Here is a 25,170-nt window from a genome sequence, read left to right as displayed (position 1 = left end):
AAACTGTGGACGCTTGAGGGCATAAGGAACTGTTAGCAGTTAGCAGTCAAGGCAAAACTTATCATTTGAGGTAAAATAAACGACACAAGAAACGTTTACATTAACGCACAGAAGACGACAGCGCTTTCATTTGATCGCGTTTACGTTAAATTTCCACCGATTTTTTTTTCCACCGGAAAACATTGCATTATTAAAGTTCACTTTTCGGAGCACATGGCGTCGTTTTGCGATGCCGACATTTGACAGATTAGCGATGGGATTGTAAACAAAATGCCATCGAGTACCGTGTGCTTCTTGTTGAACCTTGTAGTTCCATTGTGAACCACTAACCGACCAATAACAAGCCCCATAGTTCCATCGAGTACCGTGTGCTTATTGATGGACCTTATAGTTCCATAACGAACCATTAACCGACCACTAACAAGCTCCATAGTTCCATCGAGTACGGTGTGCAGTTTAAACAACCCCAAGGTTCGGGCAAGGTTCGTTTTTTCGTTAAGCAGCCTGCAAGCAGCGTTATGGTTGCATTTTTATTAATTTGGCTACTTGGGATGTGTGACGGTGAAGAAGCTTTGCTTTAATTTATGAAGGTGAAGTGTCCTGTGAAGGTAAAGTGTATCGTTTACCCGGGTAAGTAACCCACATTTAATCATAAATATTGAAAGTAAGATTTTTAGTAGCATCATTTGATAGGACAGTTTGCAAATGTCGTGTATTCCGTTCTAGACACACATCAAATCATCTAAATTCTTAAATAAATAAGCCATATTGTGTATCTTTAATGAAATATTTTAAAAGCACTTGGCACAAAGGATACATAGAGTCATAAAGATAAAGATGGGTTTCGTTCGAGATTTTTTCCTTTCTTTGGTTGTCTTTGCAACAAAACGAGGTGCTAAATGGTAATAATGCTATGATGGCAATGGGAGAGCCAAAGGCGAAAAAAAAACTTTCAACCAAAGATGTTAGGTTGGGGATTTTTTTTTGCTTAAAAATTGTTCCCATTGCCCAGTTGACCGAGGTTTTTGGGTTGGAGATCATAAAAGTAATGAAGAAATTACCATAAAGATTGTAGCACGAAACGATTCGGTGAGTTGTTCATTTGTGTGTTTCGTGTGCTGGTTTTTTTTTGGTTTTGTTGTCTCGGGTTACGAATTAAGGAAGTTAAAGTAAAAAGTGGAAGAAAAAAAAACGGTACAGTAACATTAAAAGACGGAAGAATGTTTAATATCTGGTGTATTTTCATCTTTGCTATTCTAGCTGACCATTGTTTACACAGCAGGATCGAAATCATCAGTTGAGGAAACTCTCGAAGGAATTAATGGTGTTTTTTTCTTTTTATCTGTTTATTCCGTTTTTTCCCTTTCGATGCATTTATCCCTTTCTTTTGGGCATAAGTTTGAGCCCGGACGACGTCTTAATCTCTTGACCCACCTCGGGTTTTGCTCGGTTCGTGCAGTAAATCGTTTTAACCTTAATCAGGATAATTAAAACACGCTGAGAAAATGTAAAGAATGTGTGTTTCTACCGTTTTTAGCAACGAACAAAAAAAAAGTTAAAAACAAAACAACCATTCACACCACGCTTATATTCCAAGGTGCGAGAAAATGTCCGAAAATGGTGTCCCTTTTTGCGCGATCCCTCCGGGGAACGACCTCCGAGATGGCATTGATGTTGATGATATCTTTTTTATTGCTTTGCTTCGGGAAAGGGCCGGGACAACTATCGGTGGAAGGGTAGCGAGGGTAGAGGAAAATTGCTACGACAATCCCTTGGCTTTGAACCCCTTTTCTTGAGCCTGGCGCTAGGCAAAACAAATACTACCACCATCCCACGATGGAAGGAAGCGCATCGTTTTCTTACGGAATGTCACCGGGGGAAAAAAATGTGTGAAACATCGTGCGACCGTCAAGCGATTTTCGTTTCGGTATAGTTTAATTAAACCAAACCGTATTGTAAGGGTGGGCCGGATGAAGTGTTTCTGATCTACTTAACAGCTTTTGTTGAATAGCGCCGTTTAATGTGCGCTGGTTAGAAAGGAAATGACTTGCTGCTATTGAAGAAGTTGAAATTAAATTTTCCAACCGGGCAAAGTGGAGTCACAATCATAACTGTGTTATTGCTATTGGATAGATTAGTGCGTATTTAAATGTTGAAAGCGATTATTTAAGGAAAATGTGAGAAGATCGTTTACAAATACGCTAAACAAACATACATACACTACAACGCGTAACCCAACTTTATGGACTTAATTTTCCCAATAATCATTTTTTACTAAAAATTATTGAAACAAGTATTTCGTAATTTTTCCCAAATTTAATTTTTTTTTCTTTTTTGTTTACAAAAAAAGTTTTCTTTTTCAAATTGTGCATATTACTATGTTGCGGCAATATAATCGTTTAAAATTTGTAGTAGGAAGAATATAACAACAATATTTAAAGACATAGAAGTATGAAATGCAATTCACAAAACATTCAAATACTGTTCTTTTTATGAAGTTTTAAGATTTATTTTAATTTAAATTATTTAAACTTTATTTATAGTATTTAATTTCAGTTATCCGCAAGTATTGCCTAAATAACACATCAAATTAAAATGATTATGAAAAATGAAAATGATTAAAAACTGAAGGAACTAGACCTGGACGAAAAAGTGTTTAACAAATATAGATTGAAGGTTAAAATAAATAAGGACAGGGAAGAATTGTCTGGAAAGCTGTCTAAGCCTATGTCTAAGTTGAGTGATCTTCGTATTAAAATCAACTTAAAATCCTAGTGTGCAATAGTTAGTAGTTCTAAAGTCTGATCCTAGCAATTGCTTAGCTCTTAAAGTTCTACATGGAGTGAAGATGTATAGAGAATTAGAGAGTAGACGGAGTCTCAATAACCCGGGTAAAATAGGTAAAAAAAATAATATTTTTTTAATTTATAATTAATTTTTAATTTTTTGCATTCTTTCATTTAAATATAATATTTTTTAAGCCAAATTTTATTAGGTTTGTTAACATTTGTTGAATAATTTTCATAACTTTCACTACAATATCTAACTTCCTACCAATTTTCCACAGCAAACACCCAACACCAATGTGTCGATTTAATGTTTACGGAATGGCTTATCTTTTCCCGGTTCGCTATAGATATGCTGCGTTAATCCCAACTGTGGCTAAGTTGACTCGCTTCTGCATAGCGATTTGTTGCCGTTGCAATTTATGTTTCAATAGTTTTTTTTTTGCTGTTGTTTTCCTCTCCTCGTGTGAGCACGAATCCTTTGGAGTGAATTGTCAACAAAGCACACCGACTGGCCCCGTCACTCGACTGAAACAGTGAATCGTTCGGTGGAAAGTGGACTAACGGCAGCCTATGCGTCAGGCCGGGCAGTATATTTTGCCCACTCGTCAGGACGCACCCGGGTACCGAAAACACCGGTGTGACCGACCGAGGTGACGAAAGCAAACCCCGGTCTACACCATGCGCTCGCACGGGACCGATCGAATTGCAAAACTGGATCGAAAGGTGGTGCATCGAACTGGAACAGTTCACACCATTTTTGTCAATCACTGTTAAACTCTTTCATTAGGAGGGAATTAAGGGTGTAAAATTTACTGCAAAAGGCATTTGTGCTTTGCGGTGTGTAACCGCTGCCGGTAGCGTGAACTTCCCTTTGAGAGTCGCTGCCTGATGTTTCGAACTGTTGGGGTATCGTTTGACAATTTGTGGGTAAAAATAAACAGACTCAGGAGATTTCGTGTGGCTGGACGATGCCGTCGGGTACATGCATTGGAATTATTGGAAAACAGTAAATACAGCTTAACGGAGAACGACACCGCTGACATCGTAAATTAGCGTGGCAGCTCAAACCAAAACGCACGGTACAATATGGACGTTTGAGCGGCTACTTGCGGCGTATGTAGGCAAATGTATGGAACGGAGATATTTCTATGCTGAAGTTAGTTTGCTTATCGTTGCTTTACTACACTTCATACAAAGCTATTCATATGCTGCGTGTACAGGCAGTGATAGAATGCTAGTATAGCTGTATATACGAATAAGAGTAAGGCATGGAAATCGAGAAATTGGTTACGCCTGTTTGTATGCAATGTTGGAAACATACTATCCATAATAAGATGAGAGACTAAGAAAAAGATTTCGTTTCGTTTGGGGTTGTTTTCGTATTAAACTCATTTTTTATTTCTTTGATTTTTTTTATTCGCGCTGACAAATTACTGTAATTTTATATCATTTATTAATAATGGTTTTCTGAAGGAGAATCTGTCATCATTTTTTTACAGTATTAGCTTAGAATTTATTTCCATTTTTTAAGTACAAAAAAGAAATTCACAACAAAACAGCTCATTTCACTTAACATACAAACAGAAGCATCTATGCATTCACACCGCGTGTGGCTACAATTAAAATGTATTAGCAAACACAGAAAGTCGTAAAACTGGGAATGGCAAACAGAAATAGTTTGATTTACAGCTCACCCGATCCGCCCGATTGTGTTGTCCCACCAATCGTAATAATATCAATCCACTGGAAGCCATCGGTTGTGTCGCCTGGCAAAGGGTCCTATAATAGTGCGCAAGGTTCTCATGTTTAAATAGCATGGCGAGTGCCATAAATCATTTTATGACTAGCAAACGCGTGCCCCGTACGTACGTGTCATCGGTTTGTCCGCTCATCTAATCGTCCTCACCCCCCAAACTTTTGTTGGAGACGGCTGTGTGATGGCATCGACAGGTAGACAAACACTAGATACACACTCGGAAGTTACTGATAAGTGCGTCTAAATTGGCGACAGTGTTGCACTCGTGGGCGGGATGAGTGACTGCAATATTTTCGGAAGCGATTCTAGATTTCCAACCCCTGGTTCGGGCATTCCAGAGGGAATGGGTTTGTTTACTTTCTGTGTGTTTTTTTCTTCTGTTGCCTGTTAAAAGAGCAAACTGGAAAGGAAAATTAATCAAACATATGGCAATCGTTCATAGTGCGGGGGGAGAGTCAGTCAATGATTTATTATTAATTTCTTTCCGGTGATAATAGTTATTAAACAGCACCAGTGTTTTTTGGGTTGGACATTTGGTTGAGAAACTCACAAGACTATTGAAATTATGAAGGAATTAAAGAAATTCGAATGTAAAGAACACGCGAACAAAATGAATAAAAGGTAAGTTCGTGTCTTACGTGTTGTACATTACTTATGAAAATAGGGAACTGTGTATTGAGAGAGTATACTTAAATCGTCAGCTTAGCTCAGAGGAGCATCCAAGAATTGCTATTGAAATCTGATCTTTGGACAAAAAAAAATGGAAACCAGATTTTTTTTTCTGGACATCAACTATTGTTGAATATCTTGAAATGTTCGGTTAGAGCCTTTTCACAAGGTAGGTTCTGAATAAAAACAATAATTTTGAGCTTTTCTGACGCCACTCGTCCTAAAGCTCGTCGCTATGGCACTTCAACGCTACTATTGATGAAACTTATAAGTTCTTATGATTAATTTTAACATCAAGAAAAATGTTTCATGATACTTCTTTCTGGTTTGTCCAATTCTTGGATAATTTTCAGCAGTTTGGACTCTCCCTAAGAACTGGAATTAAAAGTTTGGAAAGAATTCCGAGTAGCGTCACAATTTTCCCACCATTTAGAACACGTTTTTTGTGCTAATTATTGAAACATTAAAAAAACTTAACAACTGTACTTTCTTTACAGAAAAATTGACGCTCAATTTCTCTTGTTCCGGTAAAACATTTAGGAACTTAGGGAGAATTCTAAGACTTCTCACTATATAACGACCATCTTTCTCATTTGTATTATACCTGCGATTTAATACTACTAATGTAGCAGGATCTGTGTACCTTAAGAAAGTTAATTTTAGAATGGATAATTCAAGGGATAACAATTAAGTGTAGCGTGTAGGCTACGAAAGTCAATTTTTTTGTTCAAAACTATAAAAACACTACTTGTAGGAACAGAACACATGATTTTCAGTGTGTTATATTTCCAAGCTTATTTTCTTTACAATGACAATGATTGTCTCCTTCACATATTGACAATCAAAAAATCTAATCTAAGCAGATTGTGCAATAGTTGAACGAATTCTTCAATTCGGCAATACTTTCCTGCCCAAGCGTCTAAACAAGCGTAAAAAAAACCCGCAAAATCCACCCAATAGGTACAATCGAATTTTTTACGATGATTAGCGAAAAAATGAACCGTCGTAATATATTTTGTTACCATCATGTGGGCGGATGAAACCCTTAGGTTCGGTTTTTATGAGTGAACAAATCCTCTTCTTTAGCAGGATTTGTGTTTTAGATGAAGGGGGCAACGAACAAAACGCTGGCCAAAGAAAAAACACACTACCAAACATATGAAATATGTGACTGTTGTACCACTTTTTGACCAAAGAAGAAAAAAAAAGGACGTTGGCATTTTTGTTCGAGTCGCAAGCTATAACACCAGAGAATGCTGCTGAACCGAAAAGGGATTTGTAGTGTAAATCTTGTTACAAATGGACAACTACATCTCACCCTTCACAGTTCGGTTCTGGGGTATCGTCCGTTTCGTTCCATTTTGTCGAAAGGTTCTGAGACAGAAAATGTGATGATGATTATGACGATTATCGGCCAATAACCGAACCGGTCAATTTATGAATGTTGCTCGGCATGTGTGGCAGATCCACGAATGTACGGTACATCCTTGCCAGGCAAAACATTCTCCAGTTGCTTGATCCAGGCAATTATCATATAAATTTGAAAATTATCCAATAACTTTCTGCATTCAGTGTGCAGTTTGAGGTCGGTTGGATTGGACATCGGATAGATCGGACAAGTGGGAAGTGTTCAGATTGTGAGATTCATACGGTGCTGTTGGCATTTGGAATTTCGTCCTGTTGGGCAATAAATCATAACCAGCTGTCCGGTTGAGTTGAGGTTCACGCTCGATTACCGGTGGTGAAGGATTTAGCCCATAATGCGCCCCGGATTTGCCACATGGATTTGGTTCATAAAACAACAGTACCCCTCCACCCAAGACCTGCTCTATTCGTGGTGGGGTCAACGGGTCTTAAGTTCTACTCGCCAACTTAAGGCTTCCAGAGTCGAAGTGGCAGGTTTGTAAATCGTTTCGAATTAATACTTATTAGAGCTGATGTGGAATGGTTATTGTGTTGCTTTTTTCTTTTCGTCTGGAAGGTGTGCCACGTGGTCAACAAACAGAGTGACCACGTAGTACAGAGAGTCTGGGCGAGGTTTGCAAACTTTCACACATAATTCATGCGTACGCTTCCATTTGCATTCAGTACCAAGTAACCCCTTTTTTGCTGCCGCCTAATCACAAAACGGGCCCACCGGCGTGATCAGGTGCAACCGTAATATTTCACGGCAGAGATCCCTGTAATGGTCAAAGTTATTGAATTTAAAGTCCCTTTCCATCAACGGGGGTTTATAAAACGGGGCACCCGGACGGTTGAGCTGCTGATGGCGAGGGTTTATGTGGGAAGAAATATGTTTTCTTCTGCAGCGTAATGCCAGAACCGACAGAACCGAGTGCGAAGAAGTTTGCAATTACATTTGATTTGTGTGTTTGGGAAACAATTTGAATGTTGGGAAATGGTTTCAACAGGTTGTGCGATAGTGAATCCAGCTTGGGTTAGATAAAAATTAGACAACAATTTCGATGTACTTAACTGAAATAAAGTATCGTTTACTCGAACATGATAGTATTACTTTTCATTATTGATTACATTAAAAGGAAATAAAGAGGCGGTTTATATTTTTTTTTGAGTGTTCGTACTAGAGAATAAATATGCCAAAGTAAAGCATCAAGCAGGAATTCTAATATAATAGATCATTCGTAAGTTAGTATTTTGGTGTCGTTTGCATTATATTAAGTATTAGCCTATTTTAAGCCTAGGATGTGCTGTGGAATTCTTCTCTTTTCCGTCGACTACTTTTAGCAACTATAATTAATAATTATTCCTCTACGTGTACGAGTCCTGGACTATGCTAACGGAAGGTCCCCAACGCACTCGTCATCCTATCGTGATGGCTGGAGCACGTGATGAGGATGCCGGACTCATGCCCCACCAGGAAGGTGCTCGTCAGCGACCCTTTCGGCACGAGCTCGGTAGGTGGATTAGGTGGAGTCGAACCTGTCGGAGATCGGATGCAGCCGTTGACGGAGGACTGAAAACTTTGGCCGAGTTTTCTGGAAACGGATTGGCGACCTGGCCATTTCTTCGCGACGTGCTCGACCGTGAGCAGGCCAAGAAAGAAGATAGAATTAATTGAATGATTCTTACACCAAAGCGTTTGAGAACCAAAGAATATTGAGATATTTGTATAGTTGATAGACCTCGTCATTGTTGCATAGAAACGATTGAGAACTTCTTGGTGAATGCAAACAGTAGTTAGAAATCTTGGAAAACAGTAGACAGAAAATTAGGATCTTAACTAATTGCCGAACAAAACATTCGCATTGGTGTCTACAAGGCATCCAAAGTTCTTTATTGTCTGAATAATAGTTTTGAGGCATTAATATTTTAAAAAGTTATAAAAATATAATTTAAATCTCACAAAATAGGTTCATTACATTCATTCGCCACAAACACTACAGGACCATTCCGAAACACCTTACACACGTTCAATCTTCATATAGAGTGTTCTTCACAAACCAGGGAAAAAGAAAACCCCCAAAAATATTAAATGTCCACCAGTATTAAGATGTCAATCAAGTTATTCTCTTTGCTTCTCAAAACTATTCAAAACGTTATCGAACCATTATAAACCATTTCCTCAACATAATGCAAAACTTTGTACCCTTTTTTTGTTATTCGCGCCCTTCTCTCTGGCATGCCAACAGCAACTAATGTGTGCAGTGAATTTCCCGGGGAACGATTTTTGTTTGGCAGGAAATTGTAGATTTTCAATGTCTTCTTCATCGGTGGATGACTTTGAATGCGATAGCAGTGAAAAGCCGGGTGTGAATTTAATATCGAGGGTGAGTGAGTGAAGAACATAAAAGAGCACCAAGGATTCGCCGAGAAAGGAAAAAAACTGGCACCGTGCGTTATCGTCCGGAACCGTATGTAAATTTCGATACACAAAACAACCACCGGTTGGAAAAGTGGTGAAAAACGGAGATTTTTTTGTGTGTGTGCATTTGATAGGTTGATACGGAGTTTGTGAAGGATACTGATCCCGGTTATCCGGTGGTACCGTGTGCGGAAGCAACGAATCACTCACTCGGAAGTTATCATGTGAAGGGCGATTTCTCGGAGGAAACGGGGCGAAATATTTGAAATTTTATTATTTGCTACTGCCAGGTTTTTGGGATATTCTGGGTACGATACTGCAGCTTCGGTGACACTATGATCCTGGTGGCTTCTCAAACATTAGACTCAATAACCTTTTTCGGGAATAAACGTTTGCGAGCTGCAAAATATTGGTAAGGATTGAATGCATGTGTCGAAAGTGTCCTGTTAAGCTGATTCTATTCTGACCATGTATCCTTTTTATATCCCATTTTCCATTCTCCACATGAAGAACGTCGCCTTCTCCCGATGTACGGTGTCATCGGAGACGTTGTGGTTGAACGAAAGTACATTAAATATAAAATGTTGTTGGTAAATTTTCACACATCATAAAATTTGCACCCATGTTACTAAAGGTTCCGTTTGGAAAGGAAACTCCACGAAGCGTTCCACTTTGATAGAGTTGGCAAAGGGAAAATGTTTTGTAAAAATATACCAAATAGTTCCTGTTTGACCCCGGGGGGAGCTTCACGCTTGGTTGCCAGCTAGTGTACTATAAATGCTGTAAGTTTAGATATAGTTTTCCCCATGCTCCTTGTGTAGATAGCGACCGATAAATCATTAATAATTCATAGACATTAGATGGGATCCGGTTAGTTAACACCTTTTTATGCAAATGAAGACACCTTCATTACGCACCTTTATTTGGGTACGGGAATTCCCGTGCTAAAGGTCCACATTTAAGGACAATGTCCGTTAAGACAACTATCTTGACATTCATACCATTCCACAAACCACACCATTTGGGTTTGGTAGAGTGTTTAGCAGCTCAAGTTACTCTCGTTACGCACGTTGACAAGTTCTAGCCATTAGCTACTTTCACAACTAATGCTTGCGTCTTAGGAACGGAAATACCGTACCGAGAAGGGATGGGATGTTGCCCTGTCGGTGTCACGTTCAATTACACAACAATCAGCAAACCCGGTCAGGGGTCAGCTGGATGTTCACATTCTTCATTTCCCGACCCGTTCGAATGCTGCATGTGTATGTGTTTGTCAATGAGATCTGGGAGTCTTGGGGACTTTCTTCGAACAGATTTTACATCTTCAACAAGGCAGATGACCGTAGTAAAAAGGGTATCTACAGTTGTGGAAAGGACATACGTTTAAGATTTCTTAGCCCAGATTATGGCAAACAAATGATCTTTGGAAGAAAACGGTTCGGCTCGGCTGGAAGCGTTTGTCTTGGGAAAGAATTCCTAATCGGAAACATCACCACACGATTGTCCGAGAGTGTGTTGCTGTCTTCTAATGACTATATGATGACTTCAGTAGCTGAAACAAAGTTGAAAAGTATGTCAGCTAACTTTCCCTGCCCTGCTGCCGGCTGCAGATTAAGTAAAAGCCTGCCGCCGGCAAGCAAGGCAGGATTTATTTTTAGTCGAAACAGTTCTTCGGAACGGAGTTTCTTCACTGGCGTCACCCAGAAGGGAGGGTTGTTTTGTGTTGTGGCTTTTGCAGATGGACCTCGTATTTTGACAAGCTTACTGAACCGTTTCCAGCATCCAGCATCGGCCACAAGCGGTGCGGCTTGGCAAACATTGTTGCGACCGCACACCGCAGCGGCATTTTGTGGCATTTGTATGTTTCTTGCTATTGTGGTGACTTTAAGATTTTTCGATGAACTGGCATCGATCTTGAGAAAGGAACGATTTTTTTTTACCTCGTTTATCCGAAAGATTCTGTGCCTGGATGGGGTTTTTTTGTGGTGATGATTTAAGACCACTTAGGGAAGGTGATCGTTAAATAAATTAACTCCCGAACGGATGGAAGCGTTATTCCATGCTGGCTGTTACCGTAGATGGTTAAATTAATGATCGATAATCGGCTATTGAACGGTGCGACTTACCGGTCTGCTAACATCGTCGAATTGAATTTGTTGAAATATTTTAAGTATGCTCATTGGTAGTTTTGTAACATTTTCAAACCAATGAAATTTGTTGAAAAAGGTTTAAAAAAAACACTTATGTTTTGTGAAATTTAAAACTAAGAGAACTTTGTTATTTCTGGATCTCTTTGATTTTTTTAGTTGTTTATTTATTTTCTAATTTGTATATAGATCTTTATTTTTACTGATCTGAAACGATAGAAAGGTTTTGATTATTAGTATTTAATGTTTGACAATGACAAGTTTAATTATCACTCCTCCTCAGTGCGCATATCTCTAGTAAAAAGATTGCAAGAATGTAAGAAGGAAGAAAGCCGCATTTAGTGACCTCATATCATGCATTTCATTAAGGCCTACACTGGCCGTTAGCTTTTGAAGTAAAATATTCTATTTATTTATTTATTTATTAGCGTATTGACGGCCAGGCCGTATATCTTAAGTAAAATAATCTAGCAGCACAATAAAATATTGGAACTGGCGTTCGTATGAATATATCATCTCACGATTTATTCATTCATTATTTTTATTTAAAATCTGAAATCGAAATTCTTTAACGGTACTACGCGCCGAATGATATAATGTTCTGCAATCTTTTCAAACATATTTTTTACACGATTTTCCGTTTGAGTAAAGCAATATCTTTAAACAATTTTAAATATTCATCATTTTTGCACACACGCACAAATGCGAATTTTAACGACAACGGCAGGACAAATTCATGTTTCATCGAGAATTTTTAAATATCATTGTTGCTGTTGGAAAAACGATGAATTCAATGAAATATTTCATTTACAAATGCACGAACCATTTCCGGTTTTCATATCGCTTACGCCTGTGCTTATGCAATGCGCTTCGAGAAATCTTTCAAAATCAGTGTAGCTGAATAACCGCTTAAACTGGTTACTAAACGACAATTTAGGACTTTTCCTACTTAATACTTCAACTTCAACGTTTTAAATTGCATTTGTTCTGCTTTCCTACCCTAAATGATATATTTCAGTTCTGAAAATTAAGGCGAAAAATTGATTTTTTCTGCTCTTTATAGTTTTCAAGTATAGGTAACGCTAATGTGCGGAAACCGAGTGAAAGATAGACGTCGCTAGCTTATACGCCCAACAGGTATGCAATTGAAATACATTTCATGATTTATGTTGTATGCAATCCGCGCTACAAAATGAGGGAGTATTCTACTAATTAAGGAATCATTTTAATATTTGGATAAGTTTTGTACTGCAGGTTGTGTGTGCTTCTGTTTAAGTAATGGAATATTATGTTTTTAAAAAAAATTAAGCAATCCTTTATTGTAAACAAAAAAATCATAGGATCATTTAGACGAAAAACAAACAACATATTAACAGATACACAATCAACAAAGTAAATGAAGATAAATGTTAACGGAAAAATAATGTTCGTACTCGTTTGATAGTTACAAAAAGATAAATCTATGATTAAGAAAATATCCTCTTGTAAAAATCAATATTTAAATCGCAAATTTGCCATATGATCGAATCAACTTTACTGTGTTTTGCTGACATATGTGTTTGTGCAATAAACACATATTTTTGAGTAAAAAAAAAAACACACACACACACAGACACACACACAAAACAATGCATTAAAGACGTTCAGCAGAAATCGAAAACGTTGACTAGTGGACAGGATATAGCAGCTGTTACCGACCCAAGATGCTGGAGGTGCTGGAGTGTGCTGAACGGAATTGAGTTAGAGCGGCCAAAGTGGAACACAAATGGGTGAAATGGTCCCCTAGTTTAGTAAAAACAATGCCAAAGAGAAAAAGAGCGAGAGAGACAGGATAGTGGTAGAAGTCCACGACCGTCAGGAAAATAGTTGTGAAGCGTTGGAAAACTTGCCACCATCGAGCACTATCCGCAAAAGGAAAGTTTTTTAAGAGAAAAGTTTCCGCTCCGTCCAAGTTGTCGCAGGCTGTGGGCAAGTGTTTCCGGCCTTGTGCCTGTCCCAGCTTGCGTGCGTGTTTGTGAGCAAGAGTGTGTTCCGCTTTTTATTTCTATGTAACTCTTTCTGAAGCTGATTGTTCCTGGTCATGTTCGTCTGTATCCGGTGCGGTGTGGAAGAAACCACAGGGACCCCGAATGTTCGCACGAGGAAGTGACGTTCACGGATGTTACGTCAAATGGCTGGTCAGGGCGAACGGGGACGGGAGCGGACATTTAAAGGAAAGTTTCCAAAACCGACACACAAGTTGCACTTGGATCGTTACTTGGTTTCGTGTCTCGAAGAAAGTCTCAGCTCAGCTGCTGCTGCTGGTGCTGATGCCGTAGCAGTTGCATCAGCCCCTCTCCTTCGTGGTCTCGTCGGTCTGTTGATTCACTTTCCCATTTTTGAAACAGTTTTGCGGTTTTCGGAAGGAACGAATGGGTGGTAATCGGTGGGTTAAAAAAGGAGCCAGTAGTGAACGATGGTTAGAAGGGAATGAAAAAACAAAATACCATCTTGCAGGAATGGACGCTTCTTATTCAATTGGGTGCAGCATTCTTGCAGGATGGCCAGACCCAGTTTGGGACAATACCGAGCAGGAAGACGATAGTTATTAGCGGTTTTTATATTTGATGACCATTAGCAGGTTAGTGCTTTAGAAAATTGGGTGCGTTTGGTGGTGCTTGTAATGCTTTTACAAATTTGCCATAATGGGTATGGCAGCTAATCCGCATGAAATAAGCTACTGTTGTCAAGCAGATTGCATAGCTTTTGGGGCGAATTAAATATTGTTTTTCTAATTAGAGTATTTATATGTTTTATATTTATTTATGTTTTGTTATTTTACATACAAAATTCGATAACATGTTTGGAAAAAATAAAATAAAAAAGCGAAATACTTTAAGGTACGATTTCGGTCTTTTTACACAATATTTACAACATTACAAACACAGATGCAATCAGCTTCAGGACACATTTTGTTCATACTAAAGGATACTAGGAATCTCCAAAAGGTCAGACATTGCGCGTTGGTTTTCGTCGCCGTTTTCGATCCTCGATGGGTTCCAACGCTTTCAGCAGAGTCGAGCCGTGATAAGCTGCTTAACTCAAATTGATCACCGAAAGCGAAGTCTTCTGGTGAATCGTGCTTACGGGTCAAAGGAGAACAACACTGCCGAACCCAATGTCCCAGACGGTACGAAACAGTGTAAGCGTTGGTGCAAGGCTTTTGTTGAGCAAAGGTATTTATGGTTCGGTTCGGGACGAAAATGCTTTCAAAACTCTTATCCTTACCCAAAACTGGAACTGGACTGAATCGTGGAACTGAATCGTGGTAAAGTAATGCTAAAGGTACGGTGGTTTGCAGGACGTCTGGAGATAGAAATTGCCTGCATCGGTTCCATCGGTGGTGGCGCGCGTCTTCGGATGGATTCGGCACCGACCAGCAAGAAAGTGTTTGTAGCTGTGGCACTTCGTAGCGAGTAGGTCAGTGGTAGGATCAAGCGTAGCTTTAAATACTTCCACCACAAAGTAATGACTGCAGAGCTGTGTTACTGTCAGGGAAAGGTATGTTGAATGCAATGGGAAGGCGTGAAGGACTAGTACGAGCAGGGTATTACACTTACACAGATTCGCTGCACCAAACACCTTCGTGAAACAGGTACAGCTAGGTTGAGGATGAAGACCACCATTAACGTAAATGTTCTGATGTCCCAACGGATCGGGAGAACCCAGCTGACCGATGGAACTGTACCACACCTGCACGAACTGAGCATCGGAAGGGTCCAGTGTGAAGCGTTCACGCTGAACCATCGGCCCAACGGTGTAGAATGGTCCCAACGGATCTAACCCGATAATGGAACCAAGGTGCCCCGCTAGTATGTGCCCCGTTTGTGCAACAAGATGAGCGGTAACACCTTCACCGATGAGCGTCACTTGTTCCGGTGGAATGTCGAAGGCACCGAGGCTTTGAACGAAGCCGGCCAGAAAGGTGGCAATGCGTGGCGCAATTTGGTTAATGAACAGTTGCAATTCCACCGTGGCGAGTGTTTCAAAATCCACCAGACAATAGTTACGTTTGGGCACAGCCAAAGCTAACCGTTTGACGCCTTCCGCAAATTGCAGTTTGCTCTGGAGCCATCCATGAACGAATAGAACGGTGGAACGGTTTCTCTGAAGCACCTCACTGAAGTCACTGAAGTCGCTCAGGGTTAGACGAAATTTGTCTGTTTTCCTGGGGGAAATAAATCATAATTTGAAAATTCTCCATTAAAGACCGACAAATTGTTGATATTGTGTGGCTTACCTGTTGAAGCACCATATTGAAACATCGTCCCAAATTGGTCTCGACTCAAATTCGTTCTTTAGCGATATGTTGTACCGTTGGAAGTTGTTTGTCCAAGCTTTTTCCAATTGCTTAGCAGTGTGTATTTTGTTGATATCAAACGATGGTAGAGCTTTGGATGTGGAAAATATAACTAGCAGAACAAATCCCACATTTTTTATAGGAGAAAATAGCACAATAAATTCCATGGTGACTAACACCGTCATAAGCGGTTGGAACTGTTTTAATTAGGTCAGTTGCACCCGGTTAACTACTAAAACAGCAATGCGCAACGTAGGTTATAAGAGACGGCGTTGTTTGTTGTTTAAGGTAAAGTAAAATAAAAAAACTATGATTACAAAGGGAGTGCTGCTTTCGTGATGGGAAATGATGTAACGAGCGTGTTGTGTATTTATAAGAAAAACTAAATTTCATTGAAGTTTTTTTTATGATGACTACTCATTCGTAAGCGGTGTACTGACAAGGCAAATGTTTTGCTTTGTTTTTCAAATAAGACAACAGCCTTTGTTTGGCTTGCTCGGTTGATGACTTTTAATGATTAATTTTTTTAAAGACAGATTGAATAATTCATGGAGCTTTTATTATTTAATTTGGCTGAAAATTATGTTGAAAATAATTAAGGAATATTCTCAGACTAAGAGACTTGTCAAGAGCTTTGTACATATTTGTTTCTATGACTTTGGTTTTGAATTTCTAGATCCATTCGACATTACATTTTCTTCGTGGATGATATGAATAAATGAAAAGATATCGATAAAATGAAGAAAAAACATTCACATATAATATTTACTAAGTTTTACCATTTACCATTTCTTGAAGCAAGTTTGTTTTAAATTTCTTAAATTAAAATGGATTATTTTGTGTTTTAAACAAATCTACTGATAAGTTTGCAATCAAAAGCCAAGTTTTGAAGCTTCAATGTGCGCCATTTAATTATTATTTGAAAATTTCAAAATAATTTATTTTAGTTTTTATTGACGCAAATAATGTTGTTAACTTTAATATTAGCGAAACGATACGTTCTAATCGTTCCATTAGTACAACTTATGATTAAAAACAAAAATTCTCAAACTATTCCCAACAACAATTATCCAAAAACAATCAAAAATCGGCTAGACTTATTCACCTCGATGTTCATCTGGTTTCCCTATTAAACTTAAAAGTGTAATATACATATTCAAATAATAAGTTATTTTTTCCAAAACTTTTATGAAAACATCATTCCTACAGGGTGCTTTTAACAAAAGCTTTCTTCGCTTTGAAAGCGTTGAAATCCTTTTGAAATATTTCACGTGATTCACTCACTCTCGGTTAGGATAAATGAATACGAAATGAACACTCGTTTCATCGCTCGGGATGAACTCGATCCGAACAGGACGAGAAACAGGCGTCGGAAGAACGTTTCCGACGCTGCTCGGGAAAAAGCATCTTTTCACGCAGCTGCGTGCATTTAGTTTAACGCTGGAATTGAAAAGGAAAACACGTTATCGGGGCAAAAGTTTCAAAAGTACGCTTACTCACGTATTTGGAAAATTTGAAGCAAAAAACACAAAAGCACCACGCATCCGTAGCATATGGTGCCCCGGACAAACCGGGGTGGCGAGCGTAATGAAAAATTGACAAATATTTTAGGACGAACGGAAAAAATTCACACTTTTCACTTTCGCTGGTCGTTGGTTTTTACTTTCTTTCCATTTTCCGCGACTTGCATGCTGAAGGCGTGAAAATTTATACTATCGTCACGTCTGCGTTAATATGCATGCAATTTGTTATCGGTTTTCGCGGCCCCCAGGGTGGGCGACACCACATTTTTCGTCTGGTACGGCCTGGTGGATAAAAAAACTTCTGAGTTTTTTTTAGTTCACACTTTTCTTTACATTTCCCACCAGAGAAGTGTGTGCCTGTGGGTGTTCTGGTTTTTTTTTTCTTGTTTTGTTTGCCTCATACTGTGAAGCACAGTGACTTCCGCACTCGGTAGTCGTCGTATGACTGTGTGGATGCGTGCATGTGTGTGTGTGTCTGTGTATATGTCCTGGTAATGTTTTGGGCAGGATATATTCAGGCCGATCGATAATTAAACTAAAGCAGGTTGGGAGCGTCAGTTTTTGCTCGAAACGCTACTACTTCAAGGGGATAGATTCGTTGCAATGTTAAAGTAAATGCTTTGATCAGGAAAAAAGGGAGGAAACTCATCGTCTAGCTCAGGGCTACACACAGGGATTGGGTCGAATTTAATGGGGTTGCGTTACTATGGACGTTGCAAACGGTGCGTACAACTAGCCGGTTCAGACATTTTAAGACTTACAATCAAATCTTAGTGATGGACGATAGGACGAATACTGTTTTTCGCGCCACACCAACAAAGAGCGTTTTTTGCTTGTTTTGGGAAATGTTTTAAAACCATGTCGGATTTTCCCCCGCCTCAATGAAGCGTGTACTATTTTTACCCATGGAAACCGTTTTCTGGCGTGTTCTGGTCAAGTGTGTGGGTGGGTGTCGGGAGATCAGAAGTCAGCCGCCCGTACTTGAACGCGTACAGTACGAATGCGGGCGTCATCGCAATGGTAACAAAACGGCTTTGATGCAATGAGTACAAAAAAATATATACATTCACCTACACTCACAAAGCAAGAGATTAAACATGAAAAATCCAAACCTCGGACAAACAAATGCAGTGAGATGGAAGCGAAAGGGGAGAGAGAGAAAAAAAATACAGCAAAAACAAAAGCCAACGAGAATGAAACGTAGCCAGGGAAGATTTTCGCCCGCATCGGAACATTGAGCTGAAATGGAAGGCTTTTTTGCCGTTCTTCTTGTTTTGGGAAAAGTTTCGTAGCACAACAAATGGTAGCAAAATTAGCTACGGGTTGAGTAATCAAACCATCATCCCCCCAACGATCGGTGGAAATGAGTAGAAAACAGAACTGGTGAAACAGATACAACCATAGTGGGCAAAAGCGAGGGAGCGTTTTGTTTTGACCGTAACGCTGAAAATGGATAAGCAAAACAACCTTGATCAAGCGTGCAGGAAAAGTTTTATCTTTTTTTTTGCGAAAAGGTAGAAAGAAAGATTCATTTGGTGGAGGTGGAAAATTAGTGTCTCAGTGTTCTCGATCGGAAGAGGTGTTTAATATGACAAAGAATGAGGAAACATCTGGTAGGATAAATTGTAATCTCAACGAGAGCGAGAGAGAGGGAGAAACAGGATAAAATCCCCCCAAACAGTGTAATGTTTGATCCCAAACAAAAGGACTTACTTTGTAAAAACACCTTTTCACTGTTTTCTGTTTGTTTATTTTTTTGGTGCTAAACATGAAATACAAAAAAAAAACGCAAATACCCACCCATCACAATCATTCTTTTCTCTGGTGCGTTTAAATCTATGCACATGTTGGGGAAGGTACGATTATGCCACCCAAACGACAGAGAGAGAGGGAGAGAGACAAAGCCCCCGGTTCCATTCTAAATAATTGTAATGAAAATTAATTGGATTAAAAGGTCCGGCAAATGTGTCCGGTTGGTTTGGAATTGGAATGCTTAAAATTAATAGACACATTTTTTTCGTCTGTTGGCAGGTGTTTTTTTCCTGCTTTTTTAAAGCATTTGGTGAACTGTTTGCATAGCTGTGGGGAAAAAGAACCTGGTGTTGAACCTGTGGCGTTTGTTGTATATGAAAAAGAAACACATTTCATGGCTCATTTTTTCCATCCATCCTAGTGGTGTTTGGTGTTTGGAGTGTGTGTGTTTTTGGTACCCAGGAATCCTGTATGCTAAGCACTTTACACAGAACCGACCATCATTTCGTATAGCGTGGTGGAATCGTTTTATGGTTAAATCGCCGTGCCACAAATGGATACTTTGTTGGGAAAGCAATCGTGGAAGGATCGGTTGGCTTCTTTTAGGGAATTTAGTTTTGCGAGGGATTTATTTTTGTCTGCGGCCATCGCTACTAATGGGGTCATGTTAACAGTTCCTGTGGGTCAAGTAGCTACCTACCGTTTGCATGCGGGGTTTAAATTGAACGTCCGCGGTGGACTACATGTGGATAGAGCTTCCGGGATTTGTTCGTAACCGTGTGGGTGGCGTAAAACATTCCTGGTACAAACTGAATGCAAATGGTTTCACGTGAAGGTAGTTAGCAATTTATACAACTTTTGTAACAGTGTTAGCCTGAGCAGGATCTTACTAACGATTAATTCTTTTTTTTTTGCTCATAAATTTTTATTGAAAGTACGAAAATGTACGAATTTTCTTTTCCATAAACAATAAAATTTTATTCTACTCTGTCATATACAGTACAAATAGTTCTAAAATATGGAGCGGCTCGGTGGTGTATGTGGTAAACGGCGCCGGTCCACATGGCAATATCGAGGCTCAAATCCCACCAGGACCGTCCCACGTAGCAAGCACTGACTATTCGGCTACGTGCTAAAAATAAGTCTAGTAAGCCAGAAATGGTCAGCATGACCTTAGAGGTCGTTAAAGCCAACAAGAGAGAGAGAGAGAGAGAGAGAGAAAGAGAGGGAGAATTCTAAAATAAAAACCAAATATGAGTGGACATCAGTAACTTTGAGAATGGATGGATTGCTCGCAATGTCTCAAACATCGGGAAATCAATAAATGTTACGGATTCTATTCTTCTTAAGAATTCTAAGCTTCCTTACGAGTATTAAATGGGTTTTGTAAAAATTGTTAGTTTGCAGGCGTTCTCTTAACGGCTCACGGTCGAGCGCCGTCGTCTGCCAATCCAATCCTTCTCCAGGTCTTTGTGATGAACTCAAAAACGCAATCATTTCATCTCAGTTTGAGCTCATGCGTTCTCCCCTAGAAGGCCTTTACGGGCTGGGTTGTCCGTTGCCATTCGAATGACATGACCAACCCACCAGAGTATGACGAGTCTAATTCTAGTATTAGAGAAGAGTTGTACTTTCGTACAACTTGTAGAGATCCTCATTTTAGTGGTTACTTTATTGTCATTCCCAACATACTGGACCAAAAATTATTCTGAGTATCTTCCGCTCGAACTTGAAGGGTTTCGTCAGTTTTGGACAGAGTCCATATCTCAGAGGCATATGAGAGTACTGCAACTATATAAATTTTATATAACGTGACCAGCTTCGATCGTCCCGACAGGTGAACTAGATCTGAGATCTGAGAAGAGAGGTGAAGTTTTGGAAGACTTCAAAAGTGCGGTCACCTCTCTGTACGACATCTCTGCGTAATTCAGCAATTGATAGCAGGGTCGCAGGTGGTGGAGCCATCAATTTGGTTTGTGCCTTGTTAATCTACATCCCGAGGTCGATCCTTTGATAAGCGAAGATAAATTTAATAACTCAATATTTACAAAAACGCAATAAAATGGTATAATTTTTCTCCGAAAGAAAGATCATATATTCTCGGTAAACGCTATGACGTGAAGTCTTTACTGTGAATGTATGATTACTAAAGTTAATAAATTCCCCTTTTTGTCTTCAGCATAATTTAAATCAACTACCAACATATCCCCTTCAGCTTAGCACTTATTCGGACACTTGTCTACTCTTTTTAACTTGTTTATTTTTTGGAATTGTTTCCGACCAGACCGGAAGGAAGTGTGGAACTTTTATGACACTTTTCCCTCCGCTGCTTTGGTACTCAACATTATGCAAAGGATATTTCGTGTAAAGTTCTCCCGCAGGGATACGTCATTGTTTTCTTTTTGTGGGGGACAGTTTCGGTCCCTATTCGTTCGTTCATAATTTTCCCTGAAACGAATAGATCGTTGCCGTTCGGTTTTGTTTTTGGTGAGCTCTGTTTCTACTTTTTTACTGTGTGTGCAAAAGTACCAGTGTAATCCACTTTGTGACATATCATGGAATGAATACATTAGCGTGGTTAGCGGTTAGCTAGCAGTTAGCTACGGAATCAAGCTGCTTGGGATGACATTACCCTTCTAAACGCGTCGTAACTCAGGTGCGGAGAGGGCGTTAAAGGAAGAATCCAAAGTACCAGATCTTGTAGTGCGTGTCAATGGGCTATTTGAATTATGTTTAAGAATTTTCCTTTTTGGGTAAAGCTATCAAAAAATTAGTGAAGATCTTTTGTCATTTTTCCCAAAAAAGCTGTTAAGAACAAAAAAAAAATATTTCTTTTGTTCCAAAAAAATGTTTCATATTTTTTATTCAAAATTTAAATATAAATTCAAAGATTGTCTCTATTCCCAATTTTTATGTTTTTTAAATATTTAAATTAAATATAAAAATTTAATTCAATTGTAAATACACACAAAAAACGACACGAACACGATCTGCTTCATTGATGGTAAATTGACAAATGAAAGTGATAAATACTGGTATAATATATACGACAATTTGTCACGATTATGGTCGCGTAAAACTGAAACGGAAAAAGCCGATGCGTCCTTGAGCCGAATGCCGAGTGTTTCCATTTGTATTGTGGTGCCATATTTTTCCTTTATTCCATTTAGTGCATCGGCGACCCAACGCGATCCATCCCTTCCCACCGTTACCTTCCAGGCTCCACTTGCCGTACAGGAAACGTGACTCGGAACGTGGCATTGAATTGATGTTTTATTTAAACGTTTTTAACCACCAACTTGCAATGGTGGCTAATGGTGTCGGGTAGTGAACGAGAACGGGGGGCGAAAAAAGCTAAAATGCTGCGACCACCGCGCGTCGGGTAGAAACGATTTTCATCCATCATTTGCTCGTCGACCGCATCGGTATTGCATTCCGGTAAAGTTACCGGAACCATCCCACTGTGCGTTCCCCTTTTCACGCCGGTGCACCGGTCAGAACGCTCGCTTGCAAAGGGTTGGAAGAAATTAATAGAACAAAATACAAAAAAAACAAATTGCTTCAAACAAAATGGACGCGAAAAAGTGAAACATTCAGTTGAATCGGGAGGGTCGACAGAGAAAAAACAAACATTCTTCAACGAAGCAGAACAAAAACAATAAATTGATTAAAACAATGGTAGCTTTTTATTTCAATTCCAGCGGGTCGCTTTCGTTTTGCATGTCACAACGAAGTTATCGCATCGTTTGGTGGCTAGGACTACATTTGTGAATTGTGCTGTCGTTTTTTTTTTTTGCTTTTGGTCCTCAACCTTCCATAGCACTTTCAGGATTCGTTGACTTATTTGAGTAGATTGGAACACGACCACAACACCATCACAATAAACCCTCTTGATGGTCGACAATAGAGATCAGTTTGAAGTTGTGTCGCTTTACATCAAATCGGGATTAAAATGTGTTGAACAAATATTATGTTTACTGGTTTTTTGATGAAAAAAAAACCATTCAAAGTTGATACTTTGAATGAAAAGCTTTGGAGTCTGTCATGTCTGTGACAGATAAGTTGTCTGTTCTCTTCCATATGTCAAGGGTTGATTTATCTTCGTGTAAAGACGTTTACTCATATTCAATCAACAAATTGGAATAGTGTAGGTAAAGGTACCTAGTACAGGAGTACAGGAGGTCATGTATCGTGGGGTATTGTGTTAATAATTTAATCTAATATTCCATTTGAGTGAGCTCGCGTATCTGCATCGGAATCGCGGACCGCGAGATGTTCCCGACGAGACGACTAAAAAGGGGGATACACATTAGGTCATCAAGAAAGTATCGTCGTATTTCTGTAACAGATGGATGTCTATTTCTGTATCATTTTCAAACTGATTTTGAGAGCCTTCGTATGATAGGCAAAAGTTCACCCACTCAGAACACTTTCCGGAAATTTAAGATTAAAAGTTGCGCCAAAAAATTATGACCGAAAAAGCTGATCAAATGTTGGAGCTAGTGAAGCAGGATTGACATGAAACTGTAGGATATTTACTTCTGGTGTATTGTGAATTTCTTAGATGGTGATGCCACGATGCAAAAGCTTGTTATTTGGAGGGGATATGAATTGTCGCCCCAAAAATTTAATGAATCGCAAAATGTTACTATTTCTGAAGCGCTTGATGAAAAATGGGTCTAATACGAGAATTAGACATCAAAATGGCCGTTCACGCAGGTGAAACTTAGGTTAATAATTAAACAAATTTGATTCAATGTTTGGTGGGACTGAAAAGATATAGTATATAATGAAACTTTGTTATCTTGTTTGTCATTTCGGATTTTTACTTCCAACTATTAGATCTTTTGAGCGAGCCCATTCAGAAAAGTGTTTTGTTTTGCTAGGAAAACCTCAGACATATCTTAAAAGATTACAATATTTTAAGACATGTTTAATTAGGCTAGAAATCACTAAAAATTAATTTGTTCTTGTTTTTATATAAATAGAATAAAATCTCTTTTCAATGTTTTTTTTGAACTACACAAATACTTTATGAGTCACCTAATATTAAAAAAAAAAAACACATACATTCATCCAGCATCGTCCGTGATGCTGGTCGTGAAACTGCTTGATTACCGCCAAAGGATTAACGACAGTACCGGGTTCCGTCCAGCTTCAGCCAGAAAGGCTTAGAGTCACCTTCAGCGAATAGGGCAAACTGTTAGCCATGGTGATGGATGAAAGTTGGCCCAAAACAGAATCCATCGTATCGTTTCAAAAACATTGTCAGCAATGGCGTTCGCTCTTCCTTTCGCTCGTTGCACCAATTTAGTTTCGAACGCATTTTCACCATAGCGATGGTGAGATTTTCGGCAGATAAGCGCGAGCTTCACAACATTTCGCCCATTGTTGTGTTTTTTTTTCTCTCCCGCGGGCGATTGTTGGAGATGTGATTGCTGGCCAATGAAGAAAAAAAGAGGAGGAGAATAAAGCTGTATAAATAAAAAACCAACCACAATTCTATGACGATACGAGCACGTGTGTGTTCCAAGCGTCAAGGATTGACAGGAAATCAACACCGAAATTTGGGCCGCGCTATGCCGCGAACTAATGGAATGCTGGACGTATTGTTCGAATTTTTACCACGATGGTCAAGTGCGTTCCTGATCCGGCCAGTAATTGGGCGCGTAGGATGAGCGTAGGATTTGGGTGGTTTTTTTTTGTTATTTGGCACAACGGAAAAGAACGACACTGGTAAATGCGATTGGAATAACACAATACCACCACAAATCGGAACTGGATAGAGAAAAAAAAATGGATAAAAAAAGGAACAATTCGTTCTTTTCGCAGTCGCACCCCGTGTCCCAATGCATCTGTCCCGTGCATTGTGCAATTGCGGCCGCGAATGAATCCCTCCCCCCCCCCCCAAAAAAAACACCCGCCGGCTGATGTTGATTGGCCATTTTGTAAAGGGATTTATTTGCAAAAAGCTGCCCAAGTTGACCGGGACAGTCTCGTTCTGATCCGGTTTGATCCACTGGAGCCTGAAATCGTCCGATCCGGATGTATTGTTGTGTACGTGTGCGGTACGTACATGTGTGTGGTTTGATTTGTTTGTGTACCATTTTATTGTAAGCTGTTTTTGTTTTGTATTGCACTAATGGAATAAAAGCGATTAATAAAAATAGTCCCCATGAGTAGGTGAAGTTGGTAGGATAGAAATAAAGAAAAATGCAGACAAAACAAGATAAAGTGGAAAATATGATGCGTAGTTTTATGACCTTTTACTAATGGGATCGAGTAGTACTTTCCGCATGGAATGAATAAACACATGCCATTTGTTTTTTTCACCACTATCGCTCTACCTCGTCCATAATCGTACGGTTTCAT

The 25,170-nt window shown here is 39.3% G+C and overlaps 1 protein-coding gene across 1 annotated transcript; it reads right to left on the bottom strand.

Annotated features, from left to right (window-relative positions):
- Positions 1–14,481: 14,481 nt before the first annotated feature.
- On the bottom strand, positions 14,482–25,170 carry LOC125769533 (lipase member H-like). The gene is made up of 3 exons (XM_049438266.1): positions 25,146–25,170; positions 15,464–15,635; positions 14,482–15,391 (listed from the first exon to the last, which is right to left on the bottom strand). Exons 1-3 carry the CDS (start codon positions 25,168–25,170, stop codon positions 14,503–14,505), a joined length of 1,086 nt encoding a protein of 361 aa, XP_049294223.1. The 3' UTR covers positions 14,482–14,502.

Source organism: Anopheles funestus, chromosome 3RL (assembly GCF_943734845.2).
Source record: "Anopheles funestus chromosome 3RL, idAnoFuneDA-416_04, whole genome shotgun sequence".
NCBI lineage: Eukaryota > Metazoa > Arthropoda > Insecta > Diptera > Culicidae > Anopheles > Anopheles funestus.
This window is presented reverse-complemented; position numbering and strand designations above follow the sequence as displayed.